Genomic DNA, 13,076 nt, shown 5'->3' with positions numbered 1-13,076 from the left:
TGGCTGGTGAGCTGAGCCCCGATGGAGGATCAAGACTTTGAGAAGCAGAGATGTGGAAGAAGGACATTGTGAGCAGCCAACACAAGGGGGCAGGAGATGGAATGGCAAGTCTGAAGAACAGTTTAGCAAGCTAGTGGAGTTGCAGCATCAAGTCTATGAAAAGGAAGAGTTCCATGACATCAGGCCTAAGGGACAAGTTGGAGCAAGCCTGGGAAGGGTTTTAAATGACAAGCCACAGAGTTCAGATTTCATCCCAGAGGTAGTAGGATGCCACTGAAGGTTCCTGAGTAAGGGAATAATGTGGCACCTGGCACAGGCTGACTGGCCTGTGTCTGAAGATGGTACCCTGGTGGAAAATGGATTGGAGGGAGAAACTTGAAGCAGTGACACTAAGCAGCCAGCTGTAATAGCTGTAACAGTCCAGGTGAGAGATGATGAGAGCCCCAGCAAAGGCAATGAGCTTGTGTGGAGAAAGAAGGGAGGGATTTGAGAAATACTATGAAGGTAGGGATGGCAAGATTTGGTGACTGAATAAGTGAAAGAGTGTTTAGGACTATAGGACCATAGCTTTAGAGCTGGATGGGACTTTGAAGACCATCAAGTTCAACTTCCTATTTTTACAGATGGAGAAACTGAGTCCCAGAGAGATAAGTGATTGCCCAAGATCACACAGCTAGCCAGTATCTGGGGCAGGACTTTCCTGCCTCCAAGTCCAGGCCCACATCTCTCTCGAATGACTTGTGGGTTATGGCAACTTGGAGGAAGGTAGAGCCCCTAACTGAAACAGGAAGGTTTGGGGAAGTGAGTGTAGGTGGGAAGATGTGCCAGGTCCAAGAGAGCAGCAGAAGAGCAGAGCACATTAGGCCTTTACTCCCCCTGCCTCTCACCATCTGAAGGGGCAACCAGTGGGTGCACAGGCAGAGGAGAGGGGCCAGTTCTCTCACTTCTGCTGAGTCTCCTGTCAGCCATCCAGCTGGGGAAAGGCCATCTATCACCACAGGGAAACGGAGCCTGGGGAAGAAAAGCCAGTCCACAAGAATCAAGGAGCAGGAAACCTCTGGGAAACTCGGGGCTGCTGCCAAGTTGTCACTTACTTGAGCTTACTTGAGCTCTCAACATTGTTTCTTTGCTTTGTTTAATTGCTTTTGCTTCCTCAATTACCGTAAAGCACCTGGTCTCACCTGTAACCTGAATATCGGTTTCCTACCACCCTCCAACCACTCTGCTCCTCCAATGGGGAGGCTTGCCTAGGATTAAATAGCAGGCCACCACCCCTATTAACCCATACCTGAGCCAGCTTCCTCTCCATCTGGGACCCAACTCCCACACCCTGGCTCCCAGACTCAGTAAGACCAGCAGCAAAATGAGGGCCCCCATCTCCTCTCTCCTGCTTCTGATGCTACTGCTGCCGCTGTCTATTGCCTTTTTCAGTCCCAAGCCAGGTACGAATCTGCTCTTTCATGTGAGGGATAAAGAAGCTTCTGGGTGCCCCATTTAAAAAGAGGAGGCACAGTCAAGATTGGGGGAGGGGTCCAAATTTCTGGACAGTAAGACTCAGCATCTGCTGTCCTTATTAGAAATCAGGAATACACGTACAGGGTTCATTGTCCAGAACGAGCCCCTCTCCATGGCTCCAGTCTCCCAGAGCATGCCACCTGACCTTCCTGGTCTAGGCTTGATTCAGGGACAGAACTGAATTGGGACTCAGAGGATCTGGTTTTTCATCCTGAGGCTACTCTTAAAATTGGCCCTTTTCATTCCCCTCTCTCTGGGCCTGTTACCTCAATAAAACTAAGGTAGGAAACTAGCATTCTCCAAGGCTGAAGCAGCTGTGACATTCCATGTTTCATCAGGGAAGAGACATGGGAAAAAGAATGCATAGCAGAAGGCAGCAGAGGCCCCCAGTCCTGATGCCTTCTCCACTAACTAGGGCTGTGACCTTCTGCAAAATGTGTCTCCCCCCCCAACAAAATGAGCATGGGGGAATGACTGGGGGAGACAGATGTGATTGCTAATGTCCCTTTTAGCTGTACAGGTCTAAACTTTATATTCTAACTATGTTACCTTGGACAAGGTGTTTGTAATCTCTCCTCTAAGTTCTGTTTCTTTATCTGAAACCTATGGAGGTCTCTACTTTGGTCAAAGAAGGAGGCAACCCACTGTAGCCAAATGATGGCTTGACTATGGCATCTTTGTGGGGTGAAAAGGCAAGGAGGTGCCCTCTCTTCCACTCCTAAATAGATCTGCCTAAGGCTTAGATGTGCAGCAACCCAATTTTGGAGAGTCAGTAGGGCTTGGACTGTACCCACCCCCAACTTGATCACACTGCCTCAATGGCTTCTAGGAGTAATTTGAGAGAATGTGAGCTTAGGTTATCCTGCCCCTTTCAAGCAGATCTACTTCATTACTTGTGCCATACCATATCAAGCAGAAAAGGGTCTATTCAAGCCCCTCTCATTGCATGTACAATGACTTGTTCATGGTCACACAGTTTGTAGCAGAACCAGGGAGAGAACCAGGTCTCCCAACTCCCAAGTCCAATATAAAGAATAAAGGGTGATTAAATCACTTTTTAAAAATTCTTTAACTGAATCAAAGAAGAGTAGAGTTTGAAGGAATCTCAGAGATCCTCTAATTCAGAGGTGCCAAATTTGAAGCCTGGGGCCCAACCAGATTAAAATATCATTGGGAAATGTTTAGCAAAATAAAGACAATGCAATGTAGATAATGTTAATTTGTGGTTTTCTAAGTTAATATGCTCCTGCAGGGATCCCTTTCTATTTGAATCTGACAGGTGGCTCTAATCTAAAAAACCTTCACTTTTTGGAAAAAGTAGATGTGGGGTAGAGTGAGGAAGAAAACCACCCGCGGGCCTAGAAGGCTGAGGGAGTTTGGGTTCTAAGGTGGAAAGAGCCCTGGACTGGTGGAACTGAGGCCTTCCCTCAGGTTCTGCCAGAAAACCACCTATATAACCTTGGAAAAGACATTTTCAACACATCAGCACTAACCAGCTTTCTCACCTGTAAAGGAAAGGGTTATATTAAATGATATCTAAAGTCCCTCCCAGCTCTGACATCCCATATTCTAGGTACTCTTCTCCCTTCCAGCTTGGACATTACTGTTCTAAGGTGTCTCCCAGTGCAGACACACCATGTTCTATGTTCTAAGTTTTCTCCCACCTCTCACATTCTAAGAGTCGAGTTGTCTTGCCCAACATCATGCAGTTGTCATAGGGAGACTAGAACCCAGGGCCATGAAGAACAGCCAGGAGGCCAGTGTTGCATGTGGAAAAGAGTAAGGTATAAGGAGACCAAAAAGGTAGGAGGGGCCTATGCTGTGAAGGGCTTTGAACAGCAAACAGAGGATCCTGTATTTGATCCTGGAAGTGAGGTGGGAGTGGGGGTGAGGGTGACATAGAAAATCACTTTGGCAGCTCAATGGAGGATGGGCTGGAGCAGGGAGACTTGAGGCAGGGAGACAGACCAGCAGGTTATTACAATAATCCAGGTGTGAGATGATGAGGGTTGCCAAGGGTCAGAGGAGAGAAGGGGGCATATTTGAGGTAGAACTTACAGGACAGGACAATAATTAGAACTGGGGCTAGAAAGAGTGAGGAATCCAAGATTTTCCTGCATTGCCAGCCTGAAGGACTGGGAAGATAATGGTGCCCTAGATAGTAATAGGGAAGTCAGGAAGAGGGAGGCAGGGGAGAGGAGAGAGATGACTTCGGTTTTAGATATGCTGAGTTTAAGACATCAATGGGAGCATTGCACATGGCCCATATTTTCAGACTTGTTCAATATATTAATCAATTATGTTGATTTTTTCCCTCATTTTCTTTTTGTCATAAAAATATTATTTGTTATACGAAAATTACTCTGGGAGGGGGAAGCTATGGCGATATTTAAAAAAAAAACCTGTATATAAACTAATTTTTTTGAAAAAGATGTCTAATAGGCAGCTGATGTAAGACTGGCGGTCAGGAGAGGTCAGGATTGGACAAGTAGATCTGAATCATCTGCACAGAGATAAGAACTGAATCCGCAAGAACAATAGTGCAGAGAGAAGAGGGTGGAGGCCACAGCCCTGGGCCAGACCCTCTGGGAAACAGATGAAGATCCAGCAAAGGAAAGGAGAAATCATACAGGGAAGAGAAGAACCAGGAAGAAGCAGTGTCATGAAAACCTAGAGAAAGAGAATATCAAAAAGCAGAGTGCTTGTTTTTCTGGATGGAATCATGGTGGGTGTAGAAGAAAAGAAGAAGCTACCATCTGTTCCAGAATCCCTTCTGAAAAAGTGAAAGGCTTTTGCAATACTGAAGGCCAAACACATGAAGAAGACAGCTATAAAAAAGCTCTGTAAAATATGGAGAAAAGTTATCTATGAAAAAGCTAAAGCCTAGCAAGCCAGAAGTGAAATCCGGCTGGCTAGAACAGCACGCAAAGCTGGCAGCTACTCCATACCTGCTGAGCCCAAGTTAGCTTTTGTGATCAGAATCAGGGCTATCAATGGTGTCAGCCCAAAGCTCCAAAAAGCATGGCAGCTTTGCCTTCGCCAAATCTTCGATGGCACTTTTGTTAAGCTTAACAAGGCCTCCATTAACATGCTGAGGATTGTGGAACCATACATCGCATGGGGTTATCTAAACCTGAAGTCTATGAGTGACTTGATTACAAACGTGATTATGGCAAGATCAAAAAACAGAGAATTTCCCTGATGGATAATGCCCTTATTGCAAAATCTCTTGGTAAATATGGAATTATCTACACAGAGGACTTGATCCATGAGATCTACACTGTTGGCAAGCACTTCAAAGCTGCCAACAACTTCCTGTGGCCCTTCAAATTATCCTCTCCACAAGGGGGAATGAAGAAAAAGACCACACATTTTGTGGAAGGTGGAGATGCTGGTAGCAGGGAAGACCAGATCAACAGGCTTATTAGAAGAATAACTAAAGGTCTCTACACCATGATTATTTTTTCATGGTCTGTTAATAAAAGTGCCTGTGACAAAAAAAAAAAAAAGCAGAGTGATTGACAGTGGTCAAAGACTGAAGAGAGATCAGGAAAGATAAGGGTGGACATTTAAGAGATTTCTCAGTTGATGACTTTGGAGAGAGCACTTTCAGTGGAATGATGAGATTGGAAGCCAAAAGAAGAAAATGAGAAGGCACCAATTGTAGACAATCTTCCCAAGAAGTTAAGCCACAAAACGGAGAAGTGGTGATCCACAGAGGAGATAAACAGATCAAGTAAGGGTTTTTCCGAATATGGGGGAGACATGAGCAATGTCTGTAAGCAGCAGAGAAGTAGCCAATAGACAGGGAGAGACTGAAGACTGGTGAGAGTAGGTAGGATAGAGCCAAAGACAGAATGCAATGGTTTTGCTTGAGCATGGAGAGGGGCTTGCTTTGGCTAGAAGACAGGTCATAGCTTCATGTGAGACAAGGGTGAAGTAGAAGAGAGAGGCACAAGGCATCTGAGTGATGTAAAAAGAGGAAGCTCTTGGTTTCCAGAAGCCAGGAACAGAATGGTCTCAATTTTTTTTCTGATATATTTTTTATTTATTTTATTAATTTTTTCCCAATTATATTTAAAAAATTTTTAACATTCACTTTTGAAAATTTCAAGTTCCAAATTATCTCCCACCCACCCCCTTCCACCCCTTGAGAAGGCAAGCAGTATGACCTTAACAATATATGTGGAGTCATGCAAAACATATTTCCATATTACAAATGAAAATATAGACAAAAAGGAAAATTCTAAAGTATGCTTCAGTATGCATCCAGAGTTCATCAGTTCTCTCTGGGGAGGTGGAGAGCATTTTTTTTCACCATGGGTTCTTTGGAATTGTCCTGGATCACTGTCTTGATCAGAGTAGCCAAGTCTTTCACAATTGACGGTCTCCATTTTTTAAGTGAAGTATGAGATGAGTTTCTCAACAGAGAAGGTGAGGGAAATGGAGGGAGGCCCCTATGGAAGATTTAAGGGGGGATAAAAAGGTTTATAAGACCCACTGTGATAAATGGGATCATGAAGCAATCAGTGAGGTGTAAAAGGATCATCTTGCCAAAGTAAAGACTCAGAGAGAGTATGTGAGATAGGATATTGAGTGTCACTTTCTCCTACGACTGGGAAAAGAAGACCCAGAAAGGGGAACAGGTTTGCCTGAAGTCACCAAGGAAGCTAGTCTATCCATCTGAAAGGTGCCAGCAAAAGGACTGAACTTAGGGCCAAAAGAGCTGGGGAGGCCCTCAGTGGTCCTCTCTCCCCAAACCCATCTGACAGAGCAGTCCTCCAACAAGCGGTCACCCAGCCTGTGCTGGCATGGCTCCAGTGAGCAGGATCCCCAGGGCCTGACAGCCAGAAGGGCAGGTTCTCTTGCCCTCTCTGCCTTTCTTCCTGCTGTTTTGCTGAGGGATTTGGGCCAATATCAGCCCACGTCTCCAGGACCAGCTTCAAGCTAAGATCCTCTTACACCTCCAGTCATCAGAGAGAGAGACAGAGACAGAGACAGAGACAGAGAGAGAGAGACAGAGAGAGTTGTGGCATCACAAGGAAGAGAACAAGGCAGCCCTGGGTCAGAGGAAGGCATCGTTGGAGTGAGGCCAAAGTGTGAAGGGAAGAATGGTCCCAATATGGGGGAAAGGGAGGAAGGAGCTATTTCTATTAGAATTTGAGACTCATCTTCCAGGTGGCCCAACAACTTGAGAGATTAAAGGGAAATCCTGGTTTACCAATCTCCTCCTTAATGTTACTATGAGGCATTCATGGTCAAAGGAAGAGATTCAAGATCTTTAAAGACTACCAATATAGAGAAAAATACAATCCCCATCTCCTCCTCAAGCCACACAGTAAAGTCCAATTTGTCATGTCCAAAACTGAGCAGCCTGACTTCCCTGCAATACAAGAGGAAGTGAACATTGATAAGACATTGATAAGAGTAGCTTAGGAGTTACAAGATGTCTTTTGTCTTCTTTGATCCTCACACTCACTCTGTGCCACAGGGGGTACAAGTTTTATTTTCCCATTTTACAGATGGGGAAACTGTTAGCTTAATAAAGTGGATTAGCTTGGCCAGGATTACACAGCTAGAGGGGGCTACACTTGAACCCAAGTCTCCACACTCCAAACTGAGTGCATTTTTCAGGGTTTTGCTAATCCCCTCATCAAATGCACTGAAAAGTAACCTCTATTTCCTTCCCACAGAGGCTGCTGAAGGCCAGAGGGACCACAACCTGCCTGCAGAGAGGCTTCCCAGGGGCAGACTGCAGGAGTGTCAGTGTGAAGGTCAGTGATGTGACTTCTATCACCCTGGCTCTCCCCCTTGGGCCCATCTTGGTACTGGAGGAGGAAGGAGAGAAACTATCTCATCAACACCCCTTCCCCTTCCTCCTCCTTGTACAGGTGGGGTGCCACCATTTCAGTTTCCCAAGGAGTGCAGTCCCAGGCAGTGCTGGGGCGGGGGGGCCACTTGATCAATACCCCCAGCATCACAGAGTCCAAAGACTAGATGAACTCTAAAGTTCCTTCCAATTCTCGACCTAATACACTCATCCTTCTAATTCTAAATTCTAGCTATTAGAGCTAGAAAGAATCCCATGTCACCTCTTCAAATGATGAATGGGAAAACTGATGCCCAGAGAGAGGAAGGGACTCTTCCATGTGTCTGCCCGTACAAAGAATCAGAGAATCTCAGCTGGAAAGGAGCTCCAGCCAGTGTACGGCCTACGTACACCTGCACAGGAACCCCTTTAGCGACAGCCTCCAACAATGCCGTCTTTATATGAGAAGCTCCAGCAGAGGCACGTGCTCAGCCCTCCATTCCCCTCCCACAATTGTCGGGCAGATCCTCAGCTTAATGCAGAAGGGAGAAAGGGCCTCCTGCAGCTTCCTCTGCTACTTCCAGGCTTGTCCCAGGGGCTCATAGAGCCCAGCTCTAAGCTGCATCATGAATGGATGAATGAACGAATAGGAAGCATGCTAAGTGCTTGTTCTAGGCCAGGTCCACTGTCTGGTACTGGAGATGAAAGTGCAGAGGCTGCAAAGGTAGGTAGTGGCCTTAGGCGCTTAGCTGAGGAGTCTCCATCCTCTCCCATGAGCACTGAAGAGCCCAGACAGACTTCTGAGCAGGGGATAATCAGGTGAAACCGATGAACGAGGAAAACTGGGGAGCTGTGTGAAGGCTGGCTCCAGAAGTCAGAGAGACCAATGCCAAGGCTCTCCAAAGACCAGGCCCTGATAGAGCCTGGAGTCAGGCAGACGAGTTCAAATCCAGCCTCAGATACTTACTTACTAGCTGTGCGACCCTAAGCAAGTCACTTAACTCATCTGTGAAATGGTCAAACGAGGATAACAGCAACTACCTGTCAGAGCTGCTGTAAATGCTCAGCGCAGAGCAGGCGCTGTAGGAAACACTTCTCTCCCCTCCCCCCCACCCCACCCCACCCACCACCAAGTCAGAGAATACAGCCCTTGTTGGAGAGTGGTGGCCAGGGGACAGTGGGCGATCAGTGGCACAAGCAGTGACACAGCATTTCTGAGGAATTGGTTGGATGACTGTTTCCAGGCAGGCAGCTGTGGAGGTGGCTGGGGTGCCATCTGGGCAGAGGCGGCTCCTCAGGGCCCAGGCTCTTGGAACAGCCTCACCTTTGGCCTCCGGCCTCTGCTCCCCACCCTTCACACAGCTCCTCACATTTTCCTAATCTACATCTCACTATTACTCCCCTGCACAAAAGCCTTCAAAGGTCTCCCAGTGGCCAAGACAGAAGAGAGAAATCCCTTTGCCAAGTACTTTGGTCCTTTCCAGCCTCATTCCACCCTGTCCTCTTTCCCATAATATGTATTCCAACCAGATCGGACTAAACCAGAGCAGCCTGCCCAATCTAACTCTATCCCCACCTATGCTCCTGGCTTCAGACAGCCCATTCCTTCACGAAGTCTGGAAAGCATTCCCTCCCATCTCTGCCCACTGAAATTCTCCGTTTCCCCTGGGGCCCAGCCCCACCCCAATGCCAGGGACTTCTTTCCTCCATCTCTGGGAGTAATTCAGCTCAGCTTCTCCCATACACCACGCATCTGACTTTCTGAATGTATCTCTCTCCCCTATGAAGAGATATTCTTAATTTAATATCCTCTGTAGCTAGTTCAATGCCTTACAAATCATATGCGCTTAATAAATTGTTGAATTTTAATTCGATTGATGATTTTTGGATGAAGCTCGAGGTCCTCACAATATCCTCTCATGAATTTTTTTTTCTTTTTGTTGGAGGGGGGAAGGCAGGGCAATTGGGGTTAAGTGACTTGCCCAAGGTCACAGGGCTAATAAGTATTAAGTATCTGAGGTTGGATTTGAACTCAGGTCCTCCTGACTCCAGGCCCAGTGCTCTATTCACTGCGCCACCTAGCCACCCCCTCCTCTCAAGAATTTTAAGGAACCTAATGGTGAAAAATATGGTCTTCTCCTAGTGACCCTTTAAGTCACTGAACACATTGCTTATGCCTCCCCCCCAGAGAGTTGTCTCTTCATCAGGGGAAACAGCCCTCTTGTTCTTTCATCCTTCTAAGCCATGTTGAAATCCTTTAAGAAGGGGTGGCTAGGTGGCACAGTGAATACCTGGAGTCAGGAGAACCTGAGTTCAAATACGGCCTCAGACACTTAACACAAAAACTAGTCATGTGACCTTGGGCAAGTCACTTAACCCCAATTGCCCTCCAAAAAGCAAAAAAGAAAGAAAGAAAAAAGAGATCCTTTAAGAACCAGCAGAGGTCCAAGGAGGCCATCCAGCCCTGGGAAACGCTCTCCCCCTTCCCTGGTGCCTTGGCTGTAAAATGATGATGCTAAGGCCTACACTGCCTTCTGCACAGTTATTAAAGTCCGGAAACATTTACTGAGCACCTACTATGTGCTGGCATTATGCTGAGCACTGGGGCTCTCCAGGAGCTCCAGTCTAACGGGGGAGACAGCAGGTAAATTACTACATACAAAAAAGCTCCATATGGGGTAAATTGGGAATAATCAACACAGGGAAGGCCCTAGAGGTAAGAGGGATTGGAAGAGGTTCCTTGTATATAGACAGTGAGATTTAGGCTGGGCCTTGAAGAGAGACAGGGAAGCTGGGGTCACTAGGAGGAATGAACTGGATCACTGCAGGCCCTTATAGCCATAAATCCCTGATCCCATATAAATGTGCGCTGCGAATTATTCCCAGCGTAAACTCGGCCAGGCCTCAGTTTCCCCACCTGTAATATGAGGAGTGGTAGGTGACCTCTGAGGGCCCTTTCCAGCTCTGATCTCAGTATCCTTTCCTTAGCTATCCCTACCCTGAAGCTGAGGGTCTCAGGGTGGGAAATGGGGTATTTCAGATATCTTCCAGAAAACTCTTGGAGGAAAGAGGGTACGGGGGGTAGCCAAGCCACCTGGAAGACAGTGCCCCTGTGACCGACTTAAATACAAACGGAAAAAAACAGGTAAGCTGTCGGAGAAGGCGTCGATCTAAATAAAAGACGGTCATTTGGGAGGGACAGAGGGTGTAAATACAGGAAAGTTAAGACTGAACCCAGGGCCGAGGATCTCTGCTTAGTCACAGACTCAACGTGGTTACAGCTCAAGGGCCTCAGAGAGCTTATCCAGTTTTTCCCTCTGGGAGAAACTGAGGCCCAGCAAAGTGAGGTGACTTGTTAGAGACCACACTGTAGTTGATATCCAGCTGTGATGGGAAGGCGGGTGCTTCCACCCCAAAGGCTTCCTCTTCCTAACACTGCCCAGGCCCCAGCCAGGCCATGTACAAGCCAGGGGTGAAGGGTGGGGGAGACAGGAAGGAAAGAAGATGCCCACTTGAATGACCTCTGCACTCCCCCTGCAGGGGAAGGTGGTGACACCCCGAACGTCCCTCACTCGTCACAAACCACCATAGGACGATGAACCTCCCATCTGACTGTTCTAAGCCTCAGTTTCTCCTCTGCCAAAAGAGGACAGTCATCACCCTGAGGCCTGGGAAGGAAGCAGTCTTCTTTAGAGCACGATAAGAGGGCCAGAGGGGCACCACCGAGCTGCCCATGGGGCCATCTTGGGTGGCCACCTCCCAGAGGCTGCTTCCTCCTCATAAAATGAGCAGAGTGAAAGCACTGTCCCCAGGCCTCCTTCACAGGGCTGTCCTGAGAAGGGCTCCACACATCCAACAGTTCAAGAATATAGGGGACTCTGATTCAAAACCATTAGAAGAACAACCCTAGCACATGACTGATGGTCAATGAAATTTAGCTGCTTCTGAATATCTTATGTGTCCTGGATGCCTCGGGCAGACGGTCCGGTGAAGTCGGTGGGGCCCTTCTCGGAATAAGACTTCAAAATGCATAGAAATAAAGGACATGAGATTGCATTATATGGAAATAGTTATCAAAATACTAAAACAAAACAAAATAATAGAGTTCCTGGACCCCCTGCAAAGAATCTCTGGCCCAAACAAGTGAGTGGGGGAGAAAGGATGTCAGCCAGAACCCATCTCTGTAGTGATTCCAGTTTTCCTCCTCATAAAAGCCCTGTGAGGTACAGGGTACTGCTGTATTGGACAGCTGGAGAAACCAAGGCTCAGAAAGGGCGGTGCCCTGACACAGGTGACACAAGAAGTGTGAGGGACAGGATTCAAAGCCAGGTCTTCCTACCACAGTGGCCTGTAAGCTTTGAAGACAGCTCTCCTCAGGGCTGCTCCCCCCAACCCCCACCAAAGGAGGCAGAGAGAAGCCTGGGTGTCCCTGAGAAGGGCACTTAGAGAATGAAGGCATGCTAGACCCCAATAAAGTCCTGTCCCTACACGATAGGTGACCCTGGACCCTCAAGACCATCCTACATCCCCAGCTCTCAGGCTGATGGGTGATCTCTGATAGAAGCCCAGTTTTTCTGGCTTCTGGTCCCTTGTTCTTCCTAAGCCTCAGATCCAGTTCTCAGGCCTGACTAAGCTCATGTCTCTCACCTTTCTAGGCTTAGGGCATCAGAAGCACTGGAGACAAAGATGCCTCAGGTTTCTGAAGCATTGTCAGCTGCGGAAAATTAATGTGCCTTTGTAAGAGCTTGGTCCCTTCTGAAGGGCAGCAAGGTAAGCCCTGTTCTCCCAAGACTGCTTTAGTTCAGAAAACATCCCCAGAGTCATGTGGACTTCAGATGTTCCTCAGCTTGGTCGCTCTGGGAAGTACCTGACCTCTCTTCCCTGTCTCTGCCCTTCCTTTCACAGGTCCAAGCTGGGGCCTGGAGAGACAAAGCATCAGTCCCTACAATCTCTAATCACTGAGGAAATTGCCTCCCTGGACCTTGAGCCTGACTCTGAATATCACCACGCCAGCAACATGTAGCACCCTGGGGTCTTTAATAAAGACAAAGAGATTTCACCAGCTAGAATGGTTGTATTCAGCAACTAAGACCCAGGAAGGTCTCACCTAGCCCAAAGAAGCCTGTCTGAGGCACCAGACCTGGGAAGGGCCTTAGCAATAAACAACCTTATCATTTAAAGAGGAAGTGGCTAGAGCCCAGAGAGGGTGTGAGTGACTTGAGTTTTCTCCAAGCCACAACCCTGTGGAGGATGGACCCCTTCAGAGAATGCTGCAATAGAATAAACCAGCAGTCACTGATTCTCTGGCATCTGGGTGGGTTTTAAAGGATGAGCAGTGGGGGGAGATGACACAGTACGTTGAGAACCATCTGCCTCAAAGTCAAGGAGACCTGGGTCCCAGCTCCTCTTCTGGCAGTTACAGATTTTGTGTGCTCTGGAGTAAAGCACTCATTTCCCTCAGGGCCCAGGAAAACTCTTCAAAGCTACAAATGACTGAGTTGGAGCTGATCTGAATTAGTATAGGGGATTTATTCACCAGGATTTCCTCACACCAGTGAAATCACAGGCTGCTCCAAAAATCCCAATAATAAACTATCCATTTTCTATGGCACTTTCAGGACCACAAAACCCTTGACATGGGGCAGGAAAAGGCTAGAAGCAGGAAGGTCATAGTATCAGGTTCATGGCCAAGGGCACAGAGAGGCAGACCCAGACACCAAAGATCTGTGTAGGTGAGATCATCTGCAGTAAT

General features: G+C 47.5%; 1 protein-coding gene across 1 annotated transcript; it reads left to right on the top strand.

The window, feature by feature from the left end:
• The first annotated feature begins 1,265 nt into the window (after positions 1-1,265).
• Positions 1,266-12,393, top strand: CXCL17 (C-X-C motif chemokine ligand 17). Its single transcript, XM_069088966.1, has 5 exons — positions 1,266-1,442; positions 7,209-7,289; positions 10,365-10,469; positions 11,980-12,094; positions 12,230-12,393. The coding sequence occupies exons 1-4, from the start codon at positions 1,364-1,366 to the stop codon at positions 12,063-12,065; spliced, it is 351 nt and encodes a 116-aa protein (XP_068945067.1). The 5' UTR covers positions 1,266-1,363; the 3' UTR covers positions 12,066-12,094; positions 12,230-12,393.
• Positions 12,394-13,076: the final 683 nt, after the last annotated feature.

Source organism: Petaurus breviceps, unplaced genomic scaffold, assembly GCF_028583685.1.
Source record: "Petaurus breviceps papuanus isolate PSGF00001 unplaced genomic scaffold, PetGlider_PUasm1.0 185, whole genome shotgun sequence".
Taxonomy (NCBI): Eukaryota; Metazoa; Chordata; class Mammalia; order Diprotodontia; family Petauridae; genus Petaurus; species Petaurus breviceps.
The sequence above is the reverse complement of the archived record's forward strand: the minus strand, read 5'-3'. Positions and strand labels throughout refer to the sequence as shown.

What these genes read in the sequence shown, in the direction of transcription:
- CXCL17 (XM_069088966.1), top strand. Translation starts at nt 1,364, where the DNA reads ATGAGGGCCCCCATCTCCTCTCTCCTGCTTCTGATGCTACTGCTGCCG. An exon ending in CTTTTTCAGTCCCAAGCCAG is followed by an intron (nt 1,443 to 7,208) that starts GTACGAATCTGC and finishes TCCTTCCCACAG; the next exon opens with AGGCTGCTGAAGGCCAGAGG. An exon ending in ATACAAACGGAAAAAAACAG is followed by an intron (nt 10,470 to 11,979) that starts GTAAGCTGTCGG and finishes TCACCTTTCTAG; the next exon opens with GCTTAGGGCATCAGAAGCAC.